Below are 19973 nucleotides of genomic sequence, written 5' to 3'. Positions count from 1 at the left end.
GTTGAATATAGTTAAGACGTAAATATTATAACTTGTATCTCAAATTTTATATATTATATATAAATATATAATAATAGAAACAATAAGACTTACTTTTTCCGCTTCTCACAGATTATTGAGTGATGTAAGGTTAAATATACGGAGTTAATAGTCTTAAACTAAAAACAAATAACAATTAAAAGTGTAATTAGATATCTATGTTTGTCTTATTATATTTCTTTGAGGAAGAATATATACACATGTTTGCTGATGTTAGATCACTATATGCTTCTTCTTTTCTTTTTCTTTTCTTTTTTTTAATAATAAGCATATGCTTGTTTACGTGTGTGCATGTGCTTTTCGTTTTGCTTTATTTTATTGAGGGAAACAAAAGGTGCAATAAATATAGCTTAAAAGAACAAGATACATGGCACAGGTAATATACCTTCCCCAGTAAGAGATGGCACAGGTAATGTGCCTTCCCAAGTAAGAGTCACCAAGGAAGGCACCAAGAAGAGAAAGAAGAGGTAACATCAGCATTGTCTTGACTCATTGGGAAGGCATGGAAAAATCAAAATCGTGCTCAGATTGATCCTGAACACGTAAATAAAACATTTCATCGAATAAAAAGGAACAAAATAACATTATATATCGAATTTTATTCAACAAATCATGAAGAGAAGCACACACACACATAAAATAAATGAAATCTTAAACAACCCATAATTGTGATTTTGGAAGCAAAAATATCATGACAAGAGTTGGACAAGGGGATATTGAATATTTGAAGAACAATCATTCAGAAAAAATTTAAATAAACATGAATATATTGTCTCTGTCATGCATTGAAGGAATCCGATCACGATGAATGCACTAAATAGTATCGGTCAGCTTATATTTTAATATATATTTAGTTGCAATCTCATGCGTTCAACTATACTGTTCATGCAAATATCATTTAGAGCTTGTTTTATGCATGAAATTAGAATTAATATTCAAAATTGTAATTTCAATTCAATCAGATAATGTATTTATAAATTATGATATTAAAAATTTAAATTCCTAAAGTATAGGTTAGGAATTGAAGTAGATTAATTTAGGTGTTATAGAATTTTATAGAATTAGTTTACAGAATTATAATTTTAATTTTAAATAAATAGTCAAACATGGTAATTAAAATTTTGAACTCTAATTTTAATTCTAACATCCAATTTTATATGCAAAACACAAAATAGACACTTAAGAAAAATCATCTCTTCACATAAAATGACTGAAGTATGACATAAATGAATTAAAAGAAAGATAAAAATAAATAAATGTGATAAAAATAAAAATAAAAGTTAACAAATATAAATATAAATAAATATTTTGCTGGGCTTTAAATATTAAACTCATACACTATTACTTCATTTATGCGAAATACTAATTTAACCTTTATAATAAAAATTACACATATATATAATTTCTCAATCACATGTGATGACACTTGAAACTGGAGAAGGCGGGTGAATGCATGGTTAGGTTCTCAATAGCGAACACAAAGTACCTCTCGAAGAAGCATCAATGTCTCTCTCTGCTAAACTCGTGTTGTTCCATCAAACAACTCTATCAAATCCAATCACAGATTCACCTCTTTGGTCTCTACAAAGACACTTACTTGCTCTCAGAACTCGTTTACCTCTGTTCCCTCTCTCTCTTCAAGAACCTCTGCCACGCTCGCGCGCTCGTTTACCACTCCTCCAACCCATCACCCATTTCGTGGAACATTCTCATCAGGGGTTACGCCACAACCGATTCTCCCATTGAAGCCTTCTGGGTATTTCGGAAAATGCGAGAAGGAGGCGCTATGCCCAACAAACTCACCTTCCCTTTTCTCCTCAAATGTTGTGCTATGGCTTCTGCACTTGGTGAAGGCATGCAGGTGCATGCTGATGCTGTTAAGTGGGGTTTGGATTCTGATGTTTATGTTGGTAACAATTTGATCAACTTCTATGGCGGTTGCAAGAAAATTCTGTATGCAAAGAAGAAGTTTGATGAAATGCCTGAAAGAAGTATTGTTTCTTGGAATTCTGTTATGACTGCTTGTGTTGAAAATGTTTGGTTGCGGGATGGGATTGAGTATTTTTTGAGGATGAGAGGTTGTGGGTTTGAGCCTGATGAGACTACTATGGTGTTGTTGCTCTCTGTTTGTGCAGAGTTGGGGTACTTGACCCTGGGAAATTGGGTTCATTCTCAATTGGTTTTGAGAGGGATGGTTCTGAATTGTCAATTGGGTACTGCTCTTGTTGACATGTATGCAAAGTCTGGAGCTTTGGGTTATGCCACGCTTGTGTTTAAGAGAATGGAAGAGAGGAATGTGTGGACATGGAGTGCAATGATATTGGGGTTAGCCCAACATGGGTTTGCTGAGGAAGCCCTTGCAGTGTTTTCCATGATGAATGATGACCATGATATATGCCCCAATTATGTAACCTATCTAGGGGTTTTATGTGCTTGCAGCCATGCTGGACTGGTTGATGAGGGTTACCAGTATTTACATGATATGGAATGTGTCCATGGAATCAAACCCATGATGATGCATTATGGAGCCATGGTTGATATCTTGGGCCGTGCTGGCCTTCTTAGAGAAGCATATGACTACATACAGAGCATACCTATTGAGCCTGATCCAGTTGTGTGGAGGACACTGCTCAGTGCATGCACTGTTCATGATGTTCATGACCATACAGGGATAGGGGAAAGAGTAAGGAAGAGGTTGCTTCAGATGGAGCCAAGGAGGGGAGGGAATTTGGTTATTGTTGCTAACATGTATGCTGAAGTAGGGATGTGGGAAGAAGCGGCAAATGTGAGGCGAGTGATGAGAGATGGAGGGATGAAGAAGATGGCTGGAGAGAGTTGTGTTGATTTAGGTGGCTCAATGTATAGGTTCTTTGCGGGGTATGATTCTCGCCCTGATTTGATGCCTGTCTATCATCTGCTTGATGGATTGAAGCTTCACTTGAAGATGGTTAACTGATAGTTGTAGTTGCTTTCAAATTTCAAATGAATTCTACTCGGTGCTGAATTTATTTTTACATAATTTCTAGGATGTTAGCACACACCAGGATCTGACATTAGTTCATTGTCAAACACTCCGTCTTCTTGTTGCAAAATTAGTTCAGTTTTCATGTTAAGTCTCTAAAACAGTGAATACTGAGAAAAAACTAAGCCATTCTTAGACGCATATCAAGCAGCATACTTGATAAGAATGTAATTTGCAATTCCGAATCATTGTAAAGAGCTTGTGATGGACCGCACAGGCAAGAAGCTTGGCACGTTTTCCTTTATTTTGAATTCGGTTCAACATAATTGCGGTTCTCTAATGCTCCTTCTGGGCCGTTCAATTGGGCTGCCTCGTAACGATTTGGGTTGCTAATTGGGCTCACAGTAGTGTTGACCAAAAAACAATTGGGCTGACAAAAGCTTTCTACGTTTTTCCCCTTACTAATTTTTTCCATTATCCATTGTGGGCTGAAGGCAGTGTCATATGTCAACTTTCCTTAGGTAGAGAAGTATTTTAGTTTATAATATGAAATATTAAGGCATATCACAAATAACTTGCAATCATGGCTGGGAACTCGACGAGATAGATTTTAGGGATAAAGACTTCAGAAGAAGTGTTCGTAAATACTCCAAACGTCCATAGAATTCAGCAAAATGCATAATTTTCAATTGATTGTAATTGAAACTACTTTTGATAGTACTCGCTTCAATGCAAAAACTTTCAAATAAAAATATGAATTGTGCTGAATTCGGTCTACCCCTTTTTTTTTCCTTGTCATTAGTCACTATTTGTTTTTACTTTCAATCAAAGATGTTCATCTACATTTCAGGGTTCTTAATTTTTTTTCTTTGTTATAAATCTAGTTTAAAGTTGAAATGGTCTCTCTCTAACTACTCTGCTCCATAATTGTTGTATCTACGAGTGAAGAAGTTCTAAATTTGGCGTGGGAATGGAGAAATTAAGTAACATATAAGTGACAAAAATGCACAGCTTAATAGCCTTAAAATTTTGGATTGGGTGTGATTTCTAAATCCATTTGCATGATTTGCTCTTAATCCATTCGTGCAAATTTCTCTGGACTTTTAAGCCTCATTTTATGTGCCAACACTTTTGGATCTAGAAATCTATACGATGGCCATGACTAATTATTATTTATCATGCATTCAGTAATTTACAATACCAGGACACTGAAGATGGATTTTCTTTAAATGGCGCATACCTAACATTGATGCTGTCAATAGAAAGAACAGTTTAAAGTAAATTATAAATATAGGCTCGTTTTTTTATATAAATATCTTATTGACAAAATTCCCCCCCCCCCCCCTAATTAAAATATCATTTTCTCTCAAAATAACAGTTTTAAGGAAAATAAAAATAAAAACATATAAGAGAAAATCAATAGAAAGAACAAAATTTAAGTTGTATTAGTGTCACATAAATAATGTTGGTTTAAGTGGTAAAGAGTGCTGTTTTTTTCTTTACTCAGTTTGGAATTTGACTATAATGAATGGAAATAAAAGAAATCTTAATAAAGTGAATTTTATGTAAATATCACAAAAAATAAAGTGGAAGAAAGTTTCTTAATGTCACATAAAAGTGTTTCAAGTAAATAAATATGGGAGCAGCCCAAAATATTTTAGCATGCCAAATTCAGTCTCTAGAAAAAGCCAAGTCAAATCATGTCCCCTGATTTGGCAAAACTTGAGCCTAGGATTCACGAAACAATTTTGGGGTTTATGATAAGTCCAAACAATCCACACTACCACTTCAACTTCTTCCAAGTGTGTGGTTATGAATTATATGATCATAAGGGAAACCTAGTTGATATCTTCTACATCCATCTTCATCCTTCTACGTTCACTTTTTGCGTGAGACAACTGTATCCATCGATTTTACCATTTCTAAACAACAAAGAAGGGTCAACAAAGGAGCCAAAGATTTAGGAACATAGTAGACCCTTCGTGAATAAAAAAAAGGACAAGAGAACAAAAACCTTAATAAAACAAAACTCCAAATTAAAGTACCAGAAGCTTCCCATTTCCTCCTCTCTTTTAAAGCAAACTTTGCTCCTTCCCACCAAATCAATTCTTGCACACTACACAAGCCACTGACGAAAAGGTGCAACACAACAAGACCCTTATAATAATACTTCCTCACTACATACTAAATTCTAATTTGGTGAGACTGTGACACCATTTGCAGTTATAAAATGTCTAATGCACTATGTTTTTCAGTGTCCCCTAATTTGATTTGTAAGCCTCAAGATCTTTCTAAGGCCAACAACAAAAAGAAGCCATGTCCACAATCTGTGTTAGATAACAAAATCAGCAAGAGGAAGCTATTATCATCTACTGTTATTGGGTTGGGCCCAACTTGGGTTGGGCTCTCTGTTGCTAGGCCCACAAGGGCTGAGCCAGAGAGCCCTGCTGCTTCCACCTCAAGTAGAATGTCATACTCAAGGTTCTTGCAGTACTTGGATGAAGGTGTTGTCCAAAAGGTGGATCTCTTTAAGAATGGCACAGTTGCTATTGCAGAGATATACAATCCAACCTTGGAAAAAATCCAAAGAGTTAAAATTCAGTTACCTGGGCTGCCTCAGGAGTTGATCAGGAAAATGAAAGAAAAAAATGTTGATTTTGCTGCTTATCCCATGGAAATTAGTATGTGGCCTGCAATACTTGATTTGTTGGGGAATTTGGCCTTTCCTTTGTTATTGCTTGGTTCTCTACTCTTGAGGACATCTATTAATAATCCTGGTGGTGGCCCCAACTTACCCTTTGGACTAGGAAGGTATGATTTTAACAATATGAGTACATGTAAAAAAAAATTCATTCATGCAATTCATAACTGATTTTTTAATTTATTATTGTTCACTGGATAATATTCAGAGTCACATTAAGCAATTAAAAGGTTAACATTTATTGCCAAGTATCATTATTTTAATAGGATTGCATACTCCTTGATCGCTAAAAAATTTTTCTAGTACATGACACTTCAATAGCTGCAAAGTTATATTGAGTAACATCCTTGACATGATTTCGTTTCATGATCTTAACTTTAGGAGTAAGGCAAAATTTCAGATGGAACCAAACACAGGAGTTACATTTGAGGATGTAGCTGGAGTTGATGAAGCCAAGCAAGATTTTCAAGAGATTGTTGAGTTCTTGAAGACCCCAGAGAAGTTTTCTGCTGTTGGAGCCAAAATTCCCAAAGGGGTTCTTTTGATAGGGCCACCTGGGACTGGAAAGACACTGCTAGCAAAGGCCATTGCAGGAGAAGCTGGGGTTCCTTTCTTTTCTCTATCTGGCTCAGAGTTCATTGAGATGTTTGTGGGTGTAGGGGCTTCAAGGGTGAGGGATTTGTTTAACAAGGCCAAACAGAACTCACCTTGTTTGATATTCATTGATGAGATAGATGCTGTAGGGAGACAGAGAGGTACAGGTATAGGTGGAGGGAATGATGAAAGAGAACAAACACTGAATCAGTTGCTCACTGAAATGGATGGTTTCACTGGAAACACTGGTGTTATAGTCATTGCTGCCACTAACAGACCAGAAATTCTTGACTCAGCATTGCTTAGACCTGGAAGGTTTGATAGACAGGTAAACTACTTCAAATCCTTTATATCAATTTCTGTATACTGTGATGACAAAAACATTTACTATTATACTTTCTCCTTTTTCAAGATTGATTCATCATTAGTCAGGAATAACGGTTTTTCTTATATATGCACATGAACCATGTTAAGAAGTTAAAAATATAAAGTTTTTATTAGAAATGAAAAAATAACATTCAACACATACTTTTTATGATAATTTAAAACATTTAATAGAATGTATTTAATGCTTCTTAACATGTGCTCATGGACATACATTAGGAAAACTGTAGTGATAATGATAATTTTACAGATTGTATATGTTTATATTTCACTTAAATTTAAAAATACCCATGTAATGTCATGAGAAACTTACTAATTGAAGTTGAAGCCATGCATTGTAAAGAAATAGATGAAGGGCTTTGTGATTGTTCCAATAGGTCACTGTTGCATTACCTGATATAAGAGGGAGAGAAGACATATTGAAAGTTCATAGTAACAACAAGAAGCTTGATAAGGATATCTCTCTTAGTGTCATTGCCATGAGAACTCCAGGGTTCAGTGGTGCAGACCTTGCAAACCTCATGAATGAAGCCGCTATTCTAGCCGGTCGTAGGGGGAAAGATAAGATCACAATGAAAGAAATTGATGATTCCATAGATCGCATTGTAGCAGGCATGGAAGGGACAAAGATGACTGATGGCAAGAGCAAAATTCTGGTCGCTTATCATGAAGTTGGACATGCTGTTTGTGCGTAAGTACATCAAACCCTTCGTTATGTTGATAGAAAAAATCAAGGCATGCTTAGTTTGAGAAATTTTTTCTATATTCATTTCCTATCTTTATAAATAATTACAAAATTTCTTTCTTATTTATACTTTGTTTTCTATTTTCAAATATTTGTACAGAAAACAATTAAAACAATACAAACAAGTTTTGTAATCACTTATAAAAACAACAAATGAAAACAGTTAAACATGCCCTTAGAACAATTTTGTGAGTGAAATTAGTAACTACTTCACATTGTACAACATTTCAATCTCTTGTCTTTAAAGTCTAACATAACAATTTGTCTAACATGCGCATTAAGTTGTATTAAATTTTGTAATTTTCAATAGAAACATATTAATTCTTATTATGTGCAATATTTGACAGGCTAGAAAAATGGTTAACTTAATGTGTGCACTTTGCAGGACACTGACCCCAGGGCATGATCCAGTACAGAAAGTTACTCTAGTTCCCAGAGGGCAAGCCCGGGGCTTAACCTGGTTCATACCAGGTGAAGATCCATCTCTTACATCTAAGAACCAATTATTTGCTAGAATAGTTGGAGGCTTAGGGGGTAGAGCAGCTGAAGAAGTTATATTTGGTGAAACTGAGATAACCACTGGAGCTGCTGGGGACTTGCAACAAATTACACAAATAGCAAGACAGGTTAGAATATCAAAACCATAATTTTTCTTATTTTCATGAGATGAGAAGAAAAATTAAGTGCGTTTGAATTCGCATTAAAAAGTCAGTAAACGTAAATCTAAAATAGAAGTTCTCACTAGTAAAGTTGAAATAAATTTAGATGCATAGTTAGCAATCTTGAAACTAAAATATGCACTGAAAAGTTGATACATATTTTTTTGCAACAGATGGTAACAGTTTTTGGCATGTCTGAGATTGGACCATGGGCATTAACTGACCCATCAGTGCAAAGTAGTGATGTAGTGCTAAGAATGCTAGCTAGGAACTCAATGTCAGAGAAACTAGCTGAGGACATTGACCACTCAGTGAGGCGGATAATAGAGGCAGCATATGAAATTGCAAAGAATCACATAAGGAATAACCGTGATGCAATTGATAAATTAGTGGACGTGTTACTTGAAAAGGAGACTCTTAGTGGGGATGAATTCAGAGCAATCTTATCAGAATTCACTGATATATCTTCAATTAAGATAGATAGAACCTCTATTCGAGAAATGATTGAAGCATAAGTGTAGTTCAAGTGATGTTGTACATAAGTATCTAGCGTAGAGCTTAGTTTGGAAATAGTATTAATTATCTTTCATCTTGTTTCAGAAGTTGTTTCATCCCTCCTTTTTATGTATTCTTGTGTTTCAGACTCTTAGTGGAGGTTTTTTCTTATGGTTTTCTTTTAAAACTACATAAATATGATTTTTTTCTTATGGTTTTCATGCCTCATTTATTTATTTATATTACTTCAATTATTCTCACTTTTAATATATTTTAAGAAAATAAAATAACTAATTTAAAAATGATTATAAATTTACACAAGGTAAAACAGTGAATTAATGTGTTCAGACAGGTTCTTCCTTTCGTTGATCGAAAATAGTAGATGGAATCACAAGTTCCTTCACAAATATGCTTATAAAGGGTGAATATGATAGAAAATAAGCTTTTTAAAGTTGACTACGAAGGTGATTATAGGATTGATCATTCAGTTGTTTGGGAAGATAAACAACAGGCTTTATGGTTATGGCATTGCAAAGAAAATTTACAATTTATGATCGCTTTCGGGTGATTTTAACATACGTGAGTCATTATTCTTTTATGATGACACTTTGTTTAGCAAAAAAAAATAATTAAAAAAATGTTATATTTTAATTAAGGTTAATAAATAATTTACGATCACTACATTATGGGTTCTAGAATTCATTTTATTAAAAAAAAATTGATAAAATCTCACACAACGAGTGATTAATATTACGAATTATATTTTAAACTTGTAACATTCGTCACCTATATTTTTAAAAATAATTTCATCGTTACATCTAATCTTTACAACTATGTACTGGTATTTTTTTTTACTTTATACTATTTTGATATTAGCTTAAGTTTAGCAATGTTATTTATTTTATTTTCTATTTTTTGTAACCATATTTTTTTGCTATTTTTTTATGAAACTTTTAAATGTTATTCTATAATTTAGTAATTCAAACAGTAATAATTTTTTTACACCTTTCAAATTTTAACTATCAATATTTTATTTTATTTTTTAAAAAATAAAAAAGTTATGTTTTATCTATTAAATTTTATAATAATGCATTTTTTATTTGCCAGATAATTTGAAAGTATTAAAAAATCTATTATCATCTCAAATTTGCAAAAAACAAAATTCGGTATACAATATTAATATCATTATTTTGTAATAAAATTCTTAATCTCCTTTTATTAAAACCTTTTTTTTCTACAAATTGTTGATAGAGGACAATATGGAACAGGTTACTATCGAAAGGATCACCTGAAGATCTTAAACAACTGTACCCCGTGCAGTGCATAATCTCATGAGTTGATATTTTTCAAACTAATGTTTACTTTAATATTTTTAACATAGAATTATATTATTTAATAGCTAAGATTCATGCAGTATAAAATAAAACTGCATGAAAAAAGGTAGCTTAATATTATTTAAATAAGTTTTTGAGTTTAAAATTTTGTGTAAATAAAAAATCTTCATTAATAGAATCATTTAAATGCGATTTAGATTAAATTTGAATTAAATTAAATATGAAAAATAAATAAATAAAATAAAATAAAACTGCATGAGTGGTCATGTCATTACAATCACCTCAGCAAGCAATCACCCTACCCGTACGTGGATGTGAGCAAATCATAGTAATAGTAAAAAAGTGAGGGGAAATTACTTGGAATAAAAATAGAACGAAATTATACGAAAAACAAAGTAGGTACCTAACCACCGGCAACTTCATTTTCGTCATTAAACTGAAGACATTGCTTCCTATAAGAAATGTCAAATAATTCCATAAAGAGAAATTCTCATTTAATATAATATGTCTCACATAATTATCAATCTATTATAGTAATACATTTTGTTATTATTATTATTATTTTATATTGGTAAAATATTATTAAGGAAAAGAGTTGGTAATCGCCATTACAGTGCGTCATTAAAAGGGAGAAAACAGAAATAGGGGCTTCCTCCACTCAGAAGATAAGTTTGGTCACTTTGGTGAAATGATCAGCAAACCACTGCACATGACATTAATTTTTCTGATAAGTCATATGCAAACGTTATTGCATGTCTCAAAGCTAGTGCTTCCACCAATTTAACATCTGCTATTGGTCCCACAAATTTTATTGGTGCACCAAACAATCACCTAACCTGCTTTTCATTCATTCATCTCAATATTATCTCATGTTAGATAAAGCTGGTGCAATACTTTCTTGTGAACAAGAGTTATGCTTCCGTTGATCAAGCGGGTCAGAACTTTGCTTTTTGCAATGTCTTGTCCATGTTCCATCTCCTACTGTTAAAAAGTCGTTCATTTCTTCTACACTATATTGTCCATACCATTATTGAACAAAAAGGGAAGTGATTCTTTTGCTAAAGACAAAAATGGTTTCAACAAAATTTGGCAGTCTTCTTGCAGATTATCTATAACACTTAAAGATATACTGCACAGACAAACCATAATTGTTTTTGTTTCAATCCAGAACATGTAGGGATCAGAATCCTCTCATGTTCTAACGGAAATATAAGCTTCATGTTTATATTCATTTAAAAGAATGTGAAACGGTTTAAGTAAATTTTGAGTGATTTCTCGCTTAAGCGGGATTTTTGGCTTAAGCAGCGCAGCAATTATGAGATTCACGCTTTAAAGCAAGTTCAAGCGAGGTTGGCAAATTCTCGCTTAAGCGACAAAAAATGGCTTAAGCGAATCTTGAATCGCTTGACCCTGCCCAAGCGAAAATCTGTAATTTTAAGCGAATTTGGGACAGAGAAACATAAATTTTGTGCTGGTTACTCGCTTAAGCGTTGTTTAAATCGCTTAAACGGAAGTGTTATTCGCTTAAAGCGAATGCAAGTGAATTTTATTAAAATAAAGCGAATCTGGGATAGAGAGCACTGATTCACAGGACTATAATTCGCTTAAGCTAATAAGGATCCGCTTAAGCGAATGGCTCATTGGCTTAAGCCTACTCTGTGATTTTGCAGCGAATTGAAAATGGCTTAAGCGAAAATAAGGGCTTAAGCGAATTATGCAGAAAAAGCAAAAATTATGCAAAAACTGACAGCATGTTCTCAAAAGGTAAAAGTTTGCAAATTTTGTTGTTAAAGTCAATTCCACTCATCCAGAAACAGTTAAATGTGGCAGCAAAACATGGATAAATATTTCATTTCATTCCACTCCATTAATGGTACACAAATGTTCACAATAAAGTTTACCCAAAAAGAATTCACTACTACATAGACAAGTCAAAAACAAAAGAAGCCGATGATTCCATTCCATTTCATTCCAATCAAATATCATCCAGAATTGAATCATTGGTATCATGAAGTTGTTCCTACAAAATAAGAAGAGATATTAGGAACCACCATCAATGATTAGACAATGTAAAAATTAAGGTTAAAATTATTACTCTCAACAAATCTGTAAAATTTAATTGATTAAGTAATGTGTGAGGGGAATCATAACATGGAGGTGTCGAACAATGTACTTCAACTAGATCATAAACCACTGGTTGATATTCCTATAACATATTAACACCCATATTATTATATTATATGGTTATAATATGGAAGTTAATTGAATTATTTTTACTGGTATTCAAAATCATTACATAAAAGAACCTGAGATGTTGATTGATCTAAAATTGGAGTTCTACTCTTCTTTCTCTTTACTTGTAGCTCAACCCAACTTTTGAAACGTTTACTCCCTTTCATCTTACTGCTTGGTCGTCGCTTGAATCCCTTAGGTTGTGTACCATCATTATTGGCCATAAATTCTGCATCATTTTTATCTTTATCCATTAGACTGTTTGTTTGCAATCGAAGTTTTGTGATTTTGCTGATTAAGTTGTTAATACTATCATCAACTAGCTGATAATATTCTTCTGAACTAGAAACGTCGGAGGCCAACCTAATCATTTTACATGCTAGATTACGGTATCGGCGTGTGGTATTAAGTTTAGGATCTCCTTCTACCTCTTTTCCTTTGACATTGTGAATAATCTCACTACTACCTTGTGTTGTCCATCTCTTAAGTATGTATTTATCAGGAATAACCTTCACATCATTGGCTTCAAACACTTTCAATGCATAACAGCAAAGTATGCTAAATGTTTCAAACTTCTTACAAGAGCAATATATTTTGCTTGAGGAAGGTTCAAAAGTAACCGTCCATGATCTTTGTTGATGGACTTTAGTAATCACATATTCAATTAGAGGAGGAGTTTCAAACCTTTGGGATATGTTACAAGCTAAGAATTGAGCAAACTGTTGTTGGAATAAGTTAAATATTGTATGTGTGTAAACCTTGGTCATTTGTATTAAGATTTGTGACACCTCATACTGCAACATAGCTAGCTTGTGGCGGGAGTCATACTCATGCTTCAACTTATTGTAACGCTTATCTTCAACAACTCGTTCAAAGTGAGCAAAGAATTGTTTTATGTCAACACCAGGTTTCATACATGCCTTAAAATCAGAGTTTAAACCTTCACTTAATTGAGTACTTCGCATTCCAAGGGTGAACACACCCTTAAGATAACATGATGCTCATTTCTCTTTTATGGAATAAAGTGAAGTAATCTAAGAATTTTGTTCAACATTGTATTCTGTTATGAACCTTCTCCAAGCCTCCTCAAACTCAATTGAAGAATCATAGTCATACATGCATTTTTTCAAATCTCTTAGAAAATGACTTTCTCCTTTCATCAAATTGCCAAGGTGTTTTATGCCATTTTGCATTAAATGTCATGTGCATAAAGCATGATGTGTGTGAGGCATTACTTGAACAATTGCCTTGGCCATTGCTTGATCTTGGTCTGTAAAATTTTTTTGATTGTGTGCTTCCAAGAAGGTCTCAAACAACCACTTAAATGATTCGGCTGTCTCATCATACAACAAGGCTGCCCCAAAAATAACAACACCTCGATAATGATTAAATCCTGAAAACAAGGCTAGAGGTCTATTAGCTCGGTTGGTGCAATATGTAGTGTCTAATGATATGACTTCACCAAAACACCCGTAATCAATGACCATCTTTGCATCTGTCCAAAAAAATTTTTGTGATTTGTTCCTCAGCATCCATTTAGTATGCATGAAAAAATGATGAGTTCTCGATTAAATGCCGTTGAAAGTATTTTATTAAGCAACCGACTTCTCCATATAACATTCCCCGTTGTCTCTTACTCTTCAAATAATTTTTTGCATCTAGAGGAGTATAGCCAACATTAGCTCGATGTCCTGCAAGTGTGCTCATTAGCTGAAATGATGATTTCTGTCGCAATCCTGAGGACTCGGCCAAATCAATTAGATGAGCTTGGACTTCAGTTATCTTATGATGCGAAACAAGCATGTGTGTTGTTTTTGGAAGTTGTAATGGATGATTATGCTCTTCAACAAACTCATGTACAACATATTTGTTGTTGCATCCCAAAAGCAATGTTATTCTTGCAAGACAATCAGTTCTAGTTTCTGCCCTGTGCTTTGTAACTGTTAGATTTCTTTTATCATCCTTTCGATGTCCCTCTTTACAACAAACGTACCGACAAGATGAAATTACACCATCAACCTTTCGCCTATTATAATATTGTTTCCTCACACCAAATCCTGTTATCCTTCCATATTCACACCAATATTTCCATGCTTCTTCAAGAGTGTTAAACTGTAACCCAATACGCGGCTTCCATGCAACATATTCGCATTCCATTTCCTTTTTAGCCCAAAAATTTAAGAAGAAACATCATAAGCATTGATTCCTTATAAAGAAGATGACAAATGAAGTGAAATATGTGTGCTAAATATTTACCTTTACTAGATGTTAATGTTGTCAGGTTGACCCAAGATTGTTTTTGATGTTGGTTGGAAGGAACGTGATTAGTTTCACCTTCGGACCATGATTCAGCATTGATTCCTTAGCAATGTGCTCATTATCTAACAGTTGTACATTTAGAAAAATCCATTCTTTTTACCATTCCTTGACATAAGAGAAATTAGGTGAGTTTTTCATAGAAGGTAGTGTTGGATAATCTTTATTTCTTCCTCACTACGTCACTGCACTGACCTTTGGCGCCAACTTAAAAAGGCAAATTCACTTAAGCGAATAAAATTCGCTTAAGCTAAATTTCACTTAAGGTTTCCTCACTTAAGCGAAATTTTAGTGAACCATGTTTGGCTTAAGCGACCATTCGCTTAAGTGAACTTTAATTGCTTAAGCGAAAATGGTGACGGTTACACTTTTAAAAGTTCAAACTGCATCTCTGTTTCTTCGGTCTCCTTCTGATTGCACTCATACCTTCATCTAAAATTTCTCCTTTCTTCTCCCACTCAAAACCCTAAACCCTGCTATCCTTCATTCTACCTTCAAAGTCAGGTACTTCCTCACTTTTATACTGGATGCATGTAATTTGTTCTTAAGGTTATAGTTTCCATTAACGAAGATTCACTTATTTTCATTGTGATACATGGAGAGTACTCTGATACATGCATTTTCTATTTTATAACGTGATAAAAAAGTAAATGTTTTGATTGGTTATTCCACAATGTTATTTTGTCTCCATGTTGGTTCACTGTGCTGGTAAAATTGCTTAAGCGAAGGCTAGATGCGTAAGCAATTTGTGCCACTGAACTGAAATAATGAAGGAGTATTGCATTTCGCATTGCACTCAAATTTTTTTTATTCTAAAATTCATTATTTTATATAGTATTATCATTTCATTTTTTTCATTTCAGCATGGCACTTAAGAAGTCAATTCCTCAAAGAAAGAGGCAAAGACCTGAGGTTGGGCAAGGTTCACAACAAAATGAACAACCTATAGATAACGTAGAACCACTACAAAGACAAACACCAGTCCTATCATGGGATAGATTTAGGTTCAGAACTAGAGCAAAGGCTGAAATATACATTCAATTGGAGCAAAGGGAATTATTACCTGAGAGGAAAGTAGTATTAGATGAAGGAGAGTACGACGAATTTATGCAGGAAATTGTCAAAAGGAAATGGCAATTTTTGGCTAATCTTCCCAACCAAATACATGAAGTCATTGTAAAAGAATTTTACGCAAATGCGTGGCCGTTGATACCAGACAAGGGAGAGAGGAAGTCTTGGGTTCGGAGGCTAACAATTGCTTATGATAGAGAGGCTATTTCTGCACTTTTGGGTAATTCTATGATCTTACCCGAAGGAGAGGTGTGCCAATATCAACAACGTAGAAAGAGATTTTTAGGTTTTGTAGACCAGGAAGTAGCTAATGTCTTATGCATCCCTGGGAAAGCCTATGAGACAAATGCTGCTGGAAAGGCAATGAGGTTCAAGAGGCAAAGTTTAAACACTTTGGCACAAATATGGACATCGTTTCTCTTTGCCAACATAGCCCCTACCACACACACCTCAGATGTTTGCATGCCTCGAGCATATTTGATTTATAGCTTCATGGAGAAGTTAACTGTGGACATAGCAACAATAATTTCAGATGAAATACACCAGTTTGTCATGTCCAACACCTCCTCTACTGCAGCAGCTACCAAACCTTTAGGATTCCCTGTTCTGATCACTGCTTTGTGTGCTTCACAAGGCCTTAGTATTCCCGACTGCTCCAACCAAACAGTTAAATTGAAGAAACCTATAAATTCTCACTTCATTAGAAATTATTGCACTAATCCATTAGAGCATCCTATTCCACCTTCATCTCAGCCGAGCTCATCTGCAGCACCTACAATAGCACCACCACCACCAACTGCACCATCCATGCCTCACATGCCACATACAGATTCTGCTGTCATACGCCATTTGACTCACATAGAGCAACAAAACACAGCAAACAACCGAGCTTACATGCAATTGAATGTGGCCTTCTACAAGTAAACTTTATTTAAATAATTTTTTTACATATTAATTGAAAATGTTCAACTTTTTTAACATAACCCTCATTTTGTCAATTCTCAGGTTTACATTACACCAACATCATGGAGAGACTTCTGCTTTCCCTTGGCCTACACCTGAATCTTTTGCAAGTATTGTATCTTGGCCTGGAGACAAACCAACTTTTCCAACCAACCCCCAATTTGCAGAGGATGATATGGCCCAACCAGAGGAGGAAGCTGAGGAAGATATTCAGCTCAATGAACCAGTCGTTGAGGACCAAACACATGAACAAATGGAAGAGGACGACAATAACGCTACAAACAATGATGAACAACATAATGAAGACTTCAATGAGCACGACTACGTGGCAGACATGATCAATCCACAATTATAAAATCATTTATGGATGTATTTATTTTGAGATATTTCATATGTTGTCATGGATTTAATTTTCTATATATTTTCGCTTTCAACTCCTATCCTTTCATTAATACAATGGACTTAAGTATTTATCCATGTTATGCTGGCAGAATCATTTAACATTTTCAAGTCTTATGAACAATTATATTTTTGGATGATATGGAATGGAATGGAATCCTCAGCTTCTTTTATTTTTTACTTATCTTTGTAGTAGTGAATTCTTTTTTGGTTAAATTTTATTGTGAACATTTGTGTATCATTTATGGAATTGAATGGAATGGAATCTTTATCCATGTTTTGCTGCCACATTTAATTGTTTCTGGATGAGTGGAATTGACTTTAACAACAAAATTTGCAAACTTTTACCTTTTGAGAACATGCTGTCAGTTTCTGCATAATTTTTTCTTTTTTTGCATAATTCGCTTAAGCCCTTATTTTCGCTTAAGCCATTTTCAATTCGCTGCAAAATCACAGAGTAGGCTTAAGCCAATGAGCCATTCGCTTAAGCGGATCCTTATTAGCTTAAGCGAATTATAGTCCTGTGAATCAGTTCTCTTTGTCCCACATTCGCTTCATTTTAATAAAATTCGCTTGCATCCGCTTTAAGCGAATAACACTTCCGCTTAAGCGATTTAAACAGCGCTTAAGTAAGTAACCAGCACAAAATCCATGCTTCTCTGTCTCAAATTCTCTTAAAATTACAGATTTTCGCTTGGGCAGGGTCAAGCGATTCAAGATTCACTTAAGCCGTTTTTTGTCGCTTAAGCGGGAATTTGCCAACCTCGCTTGAACTCACTTTGAAGCGTAGATCCCAGAATTGCGTCGCTTAAGCCAAAAGTCCCGCTTAAGCGAGAAATCACTCAAAATTCGTTTAAGTCGTTGTGAACATGAGGCTCATGTTCCTGCCAAAACATAAGAGGATCCAGATCCAAACATGTAGTGTGTATTCTCCTTTTACTTTTATTTATCAAACATTTTTAACTAAATTACACAAATGACAAATCAATAAAAGTATTCAAAGTTAGTTAATTTATTTATCTCTTAAAAAATATAAAATAACAATTTTAACCTCGTCAAATAATTGCACATAATTGCATTGATTATTCACATTTGCCTTGGTTTTAATCTCATTTCCTCTAACATCATTTTTTAAGGATAAACAAAAAAGAAATATAATAAATACTTTATAAAGATTATAAAATTATTTATAAAATTGATTAATTGAACACGAGTATAAAAGGTAAAATCGATTTCTCAAAATTTCATTCCATAATATCTATCAAAAGTAAAAACGTGAAAAATATTAATCACAATTGTTCTTTCAAATCCAAATAAAACATAAATTATTATCAAAAGCCAGAAATAAAAATACTATGATTTTTTTAAAAATTATAATCTAAAAAATATAAAATACTAATAATTATTATAAAAATAATATTATAGTGTTAAATATTCGACAACTAAATCTTAAAAAATAAAGATTAACTTAAGTTTAACTTAATAAAAAACATAAGTTAATTTCTTCTCATACCATTCAAATGGGGTGAAACAAAAATAAATTAATTTTTTTTTTAAAAGTTATAATGTATCTTATTAAGTTTTATTATATTTACTCGTCATTTCTTTTTATTTTAAATAGACTAATATTTTTATGATTTCATTTCACTTCACATTCTTTATATCAAGTTCAACCTCTTTTAAAAGTTACTTTTCAGAACTTTTTATTTTGTTTTAAAAAAATTTTAATGTTTTTTTTTTTCATTTTTTTAATTATGTTGATTATACGAAATTTACTTATAATAAATAGATAAATGCATTTAGTTTTTATTCATAAATGATTCGTACAAAATACGGGTACAATAACTAGCAAAAAAATAATAAATCAACAAAAAATAATGAAAAATTTTCAATAATAATATTTTTTTATACAAATGACTCATTAAAAAATTAAAAAAAATATAGTTTTTTAAAAGAGAAAATCATCAATTATTCTTTTCATATTATGTTTTTTTTTTTTATTACAAGAAAGGAGAAAAGGCTCCAAAACAAATCTATTGAACCTTCAATCTATGAAGGAAGGTGTGAAACCAATTAAACATATAATTTGTGCCGCCAGTTTAGTTTCACTATAAATGTGAGGAACCCTTACTTTCCAAGCTCTATTAGAATTAAGTTAATTAGAAGCAATGCAGCAAAGCAACCATGAAAGATGAAAATGACAACAATTTTAAAGTCATTTTCAAGATAATATTTAATGATTTTATTCTCCCACGCTGTTCGCATGGCAACAGTTGTTGTCCCAATGTTTTGAACAAATCTAGTAATCCAAGCACCATATTCATTTCTGAAAAAACAAAATTTATCTACTTATAATATTATTTTTTTATCAGAATGTTTATTTTAATAATGTGTCAATTTTTAATATTAATAATACTAACTTTTGTATACCATTTTAAGAAAAACTTTTTATTTAAATTCAAAATATACCAAATTTGTTTTTAATATTTCATGAAAACTCCACCACAACCTACAATTATTTGAGAGCCTTCAATGAACTATCCACGTTGCAATTGGTACATAAATACAATTAAAAGGTACGTGTCTAAGGCATACAACTCCAAATGTGTGTATAAGGATTTCCATAGAGAGGGATGACATCTGTAACATTTACCTTTGCCTTATTAATCCATTGCTTTTTTTCATTTGATGTATATTTTTTTTAATGAAATTCTATTATATGCTTTCAATTAATATCTTCAGTATATTTATTAGTTAGTAGACTTGTTATAATTTTTTTACACTCCATTATAAGTAGGAATGAATTTTTTATGTAAGTATAATTTTTTTGTTTATGTCTTATTTGGTAGTCATTAAAAGAGTGACAGTTACACATGAATAAATAAATAAATGTATAATTTATGCATGATTCATGATGTTAGATGAAATTTTTTTGTGTAACACTTGAGAAGGGACACTTTTTAAGTCTATTCTTAGAATAATTCTTTTTCTTTTCTCTTCTATCTTGCCTTTTCAAGTTATTTTAAGAGTTTGCTAATACGGTCAAACCTGGTGGTATAATGTTTGCTAATGTTTTAAG

General features: G+C 33.0%; 2 protein-coding genes and 1 pseudogene across 2 annotated transcripts; 2 read left to right on the top strand and 1 right to left on the bottom strand.

Annotated features, from left to right (window-relative positions):
* Positions 1-1473: 1473 nt before the first annotated feature.
* Positions 1474-3574, top strand: LOC113863499 (pentatricopeptide repeat-containing protein At2g36730). The gene has a single exon (XM_027497101.1). The coding sequence runs from the start codon at positions 1493-1495 to the stop codon at positions 2993-2995; it is 1503 nt and encodes a 500-aa protein (XP_027352902.1). The 5' UTR covers positions 1474-1492; the 3' UTR covers positions 2996-3574.
* Positions 3575-5124: 1550 nt separating this feature from the next.
* On the top strand, positions 5125-8804 carry LOC113862729 (ATP-dependent zinc metalloprotease FTSH 6, chloroplastic). Its single transcript, XM_027495881.1, has 6 exons — positions 5125-5140; positions 5225-5812; positions 6084-6624; positions 7058-7371; positions 7811-8051; positions 8258-8804. Exons 2-6 carry the CDS (start codon positions 5232-5234, stop codon positions 8597-8599), a joined length of 2019 nt encoding a protein of 672 aa, XP_027351682.1. The 5' UTR covers positions 5125-5140; positions 5225-5231; the 3' UTR covers positions 8600-8804.
* Positions 8805-10134: 1330 nt separating this feature from the next.
* On the bottom strand, positions 10135-14302 carry LOC113862532 (annotated as a pseudogene).
* Between the last annotated feature and the right edge of the window lie 5671 nt (positions 14303-19973).

The sequence above is a fragment of the Abrus precatorius genome, unplaced genomic scaffold (genome assembly GCF_003935025.1).
Source record: "Abrus precatorius isolate BTA unplaced genomic scaffold, Abrus_2018 Scaffold3, whole genome shotgun sequence".
NCBI lineage: Eukaryota > Viridiplantae > Streptophyta > Magnoliopsida > Fabales > Fabaceae > Abrus > Abrus precatorius.
The sequence above is the reverse complement of the archived record's forward strand: the minus strand, read 5'-3'. Positions and strand labels throughout refer to the sequence as shown.

Coding starts and splice junctions, on each gene's coding strand:
- LOC113863499 (XM_027497101.1), top strand. CDS start 1,493: ATGGTTAGGTTCTCAATAGCGAACACAAAGTACCTCTCGAAGAAGCAT.
- LOC113862729 (XM_027495881.1), top strand. CDS start 5,232: ATGTCTAATGCACTATGTTTTTCAGTGTCCCCTAATTTGATTTGTAAG. Junction 6,625..7,057: donor CTGGAAGGTTTGATAGACAG/GTAAACTACTTC, acceptor TTGTTCCAATAG/GTCACTGTTGCATTACCTGA. Junction 7,372..7,810: donor GTTGGACATGCTGTTTGTGC/GTAAGTACATCA, acceptor TGCACTTTGCAG/GACACTGACCCCAGGGCATG.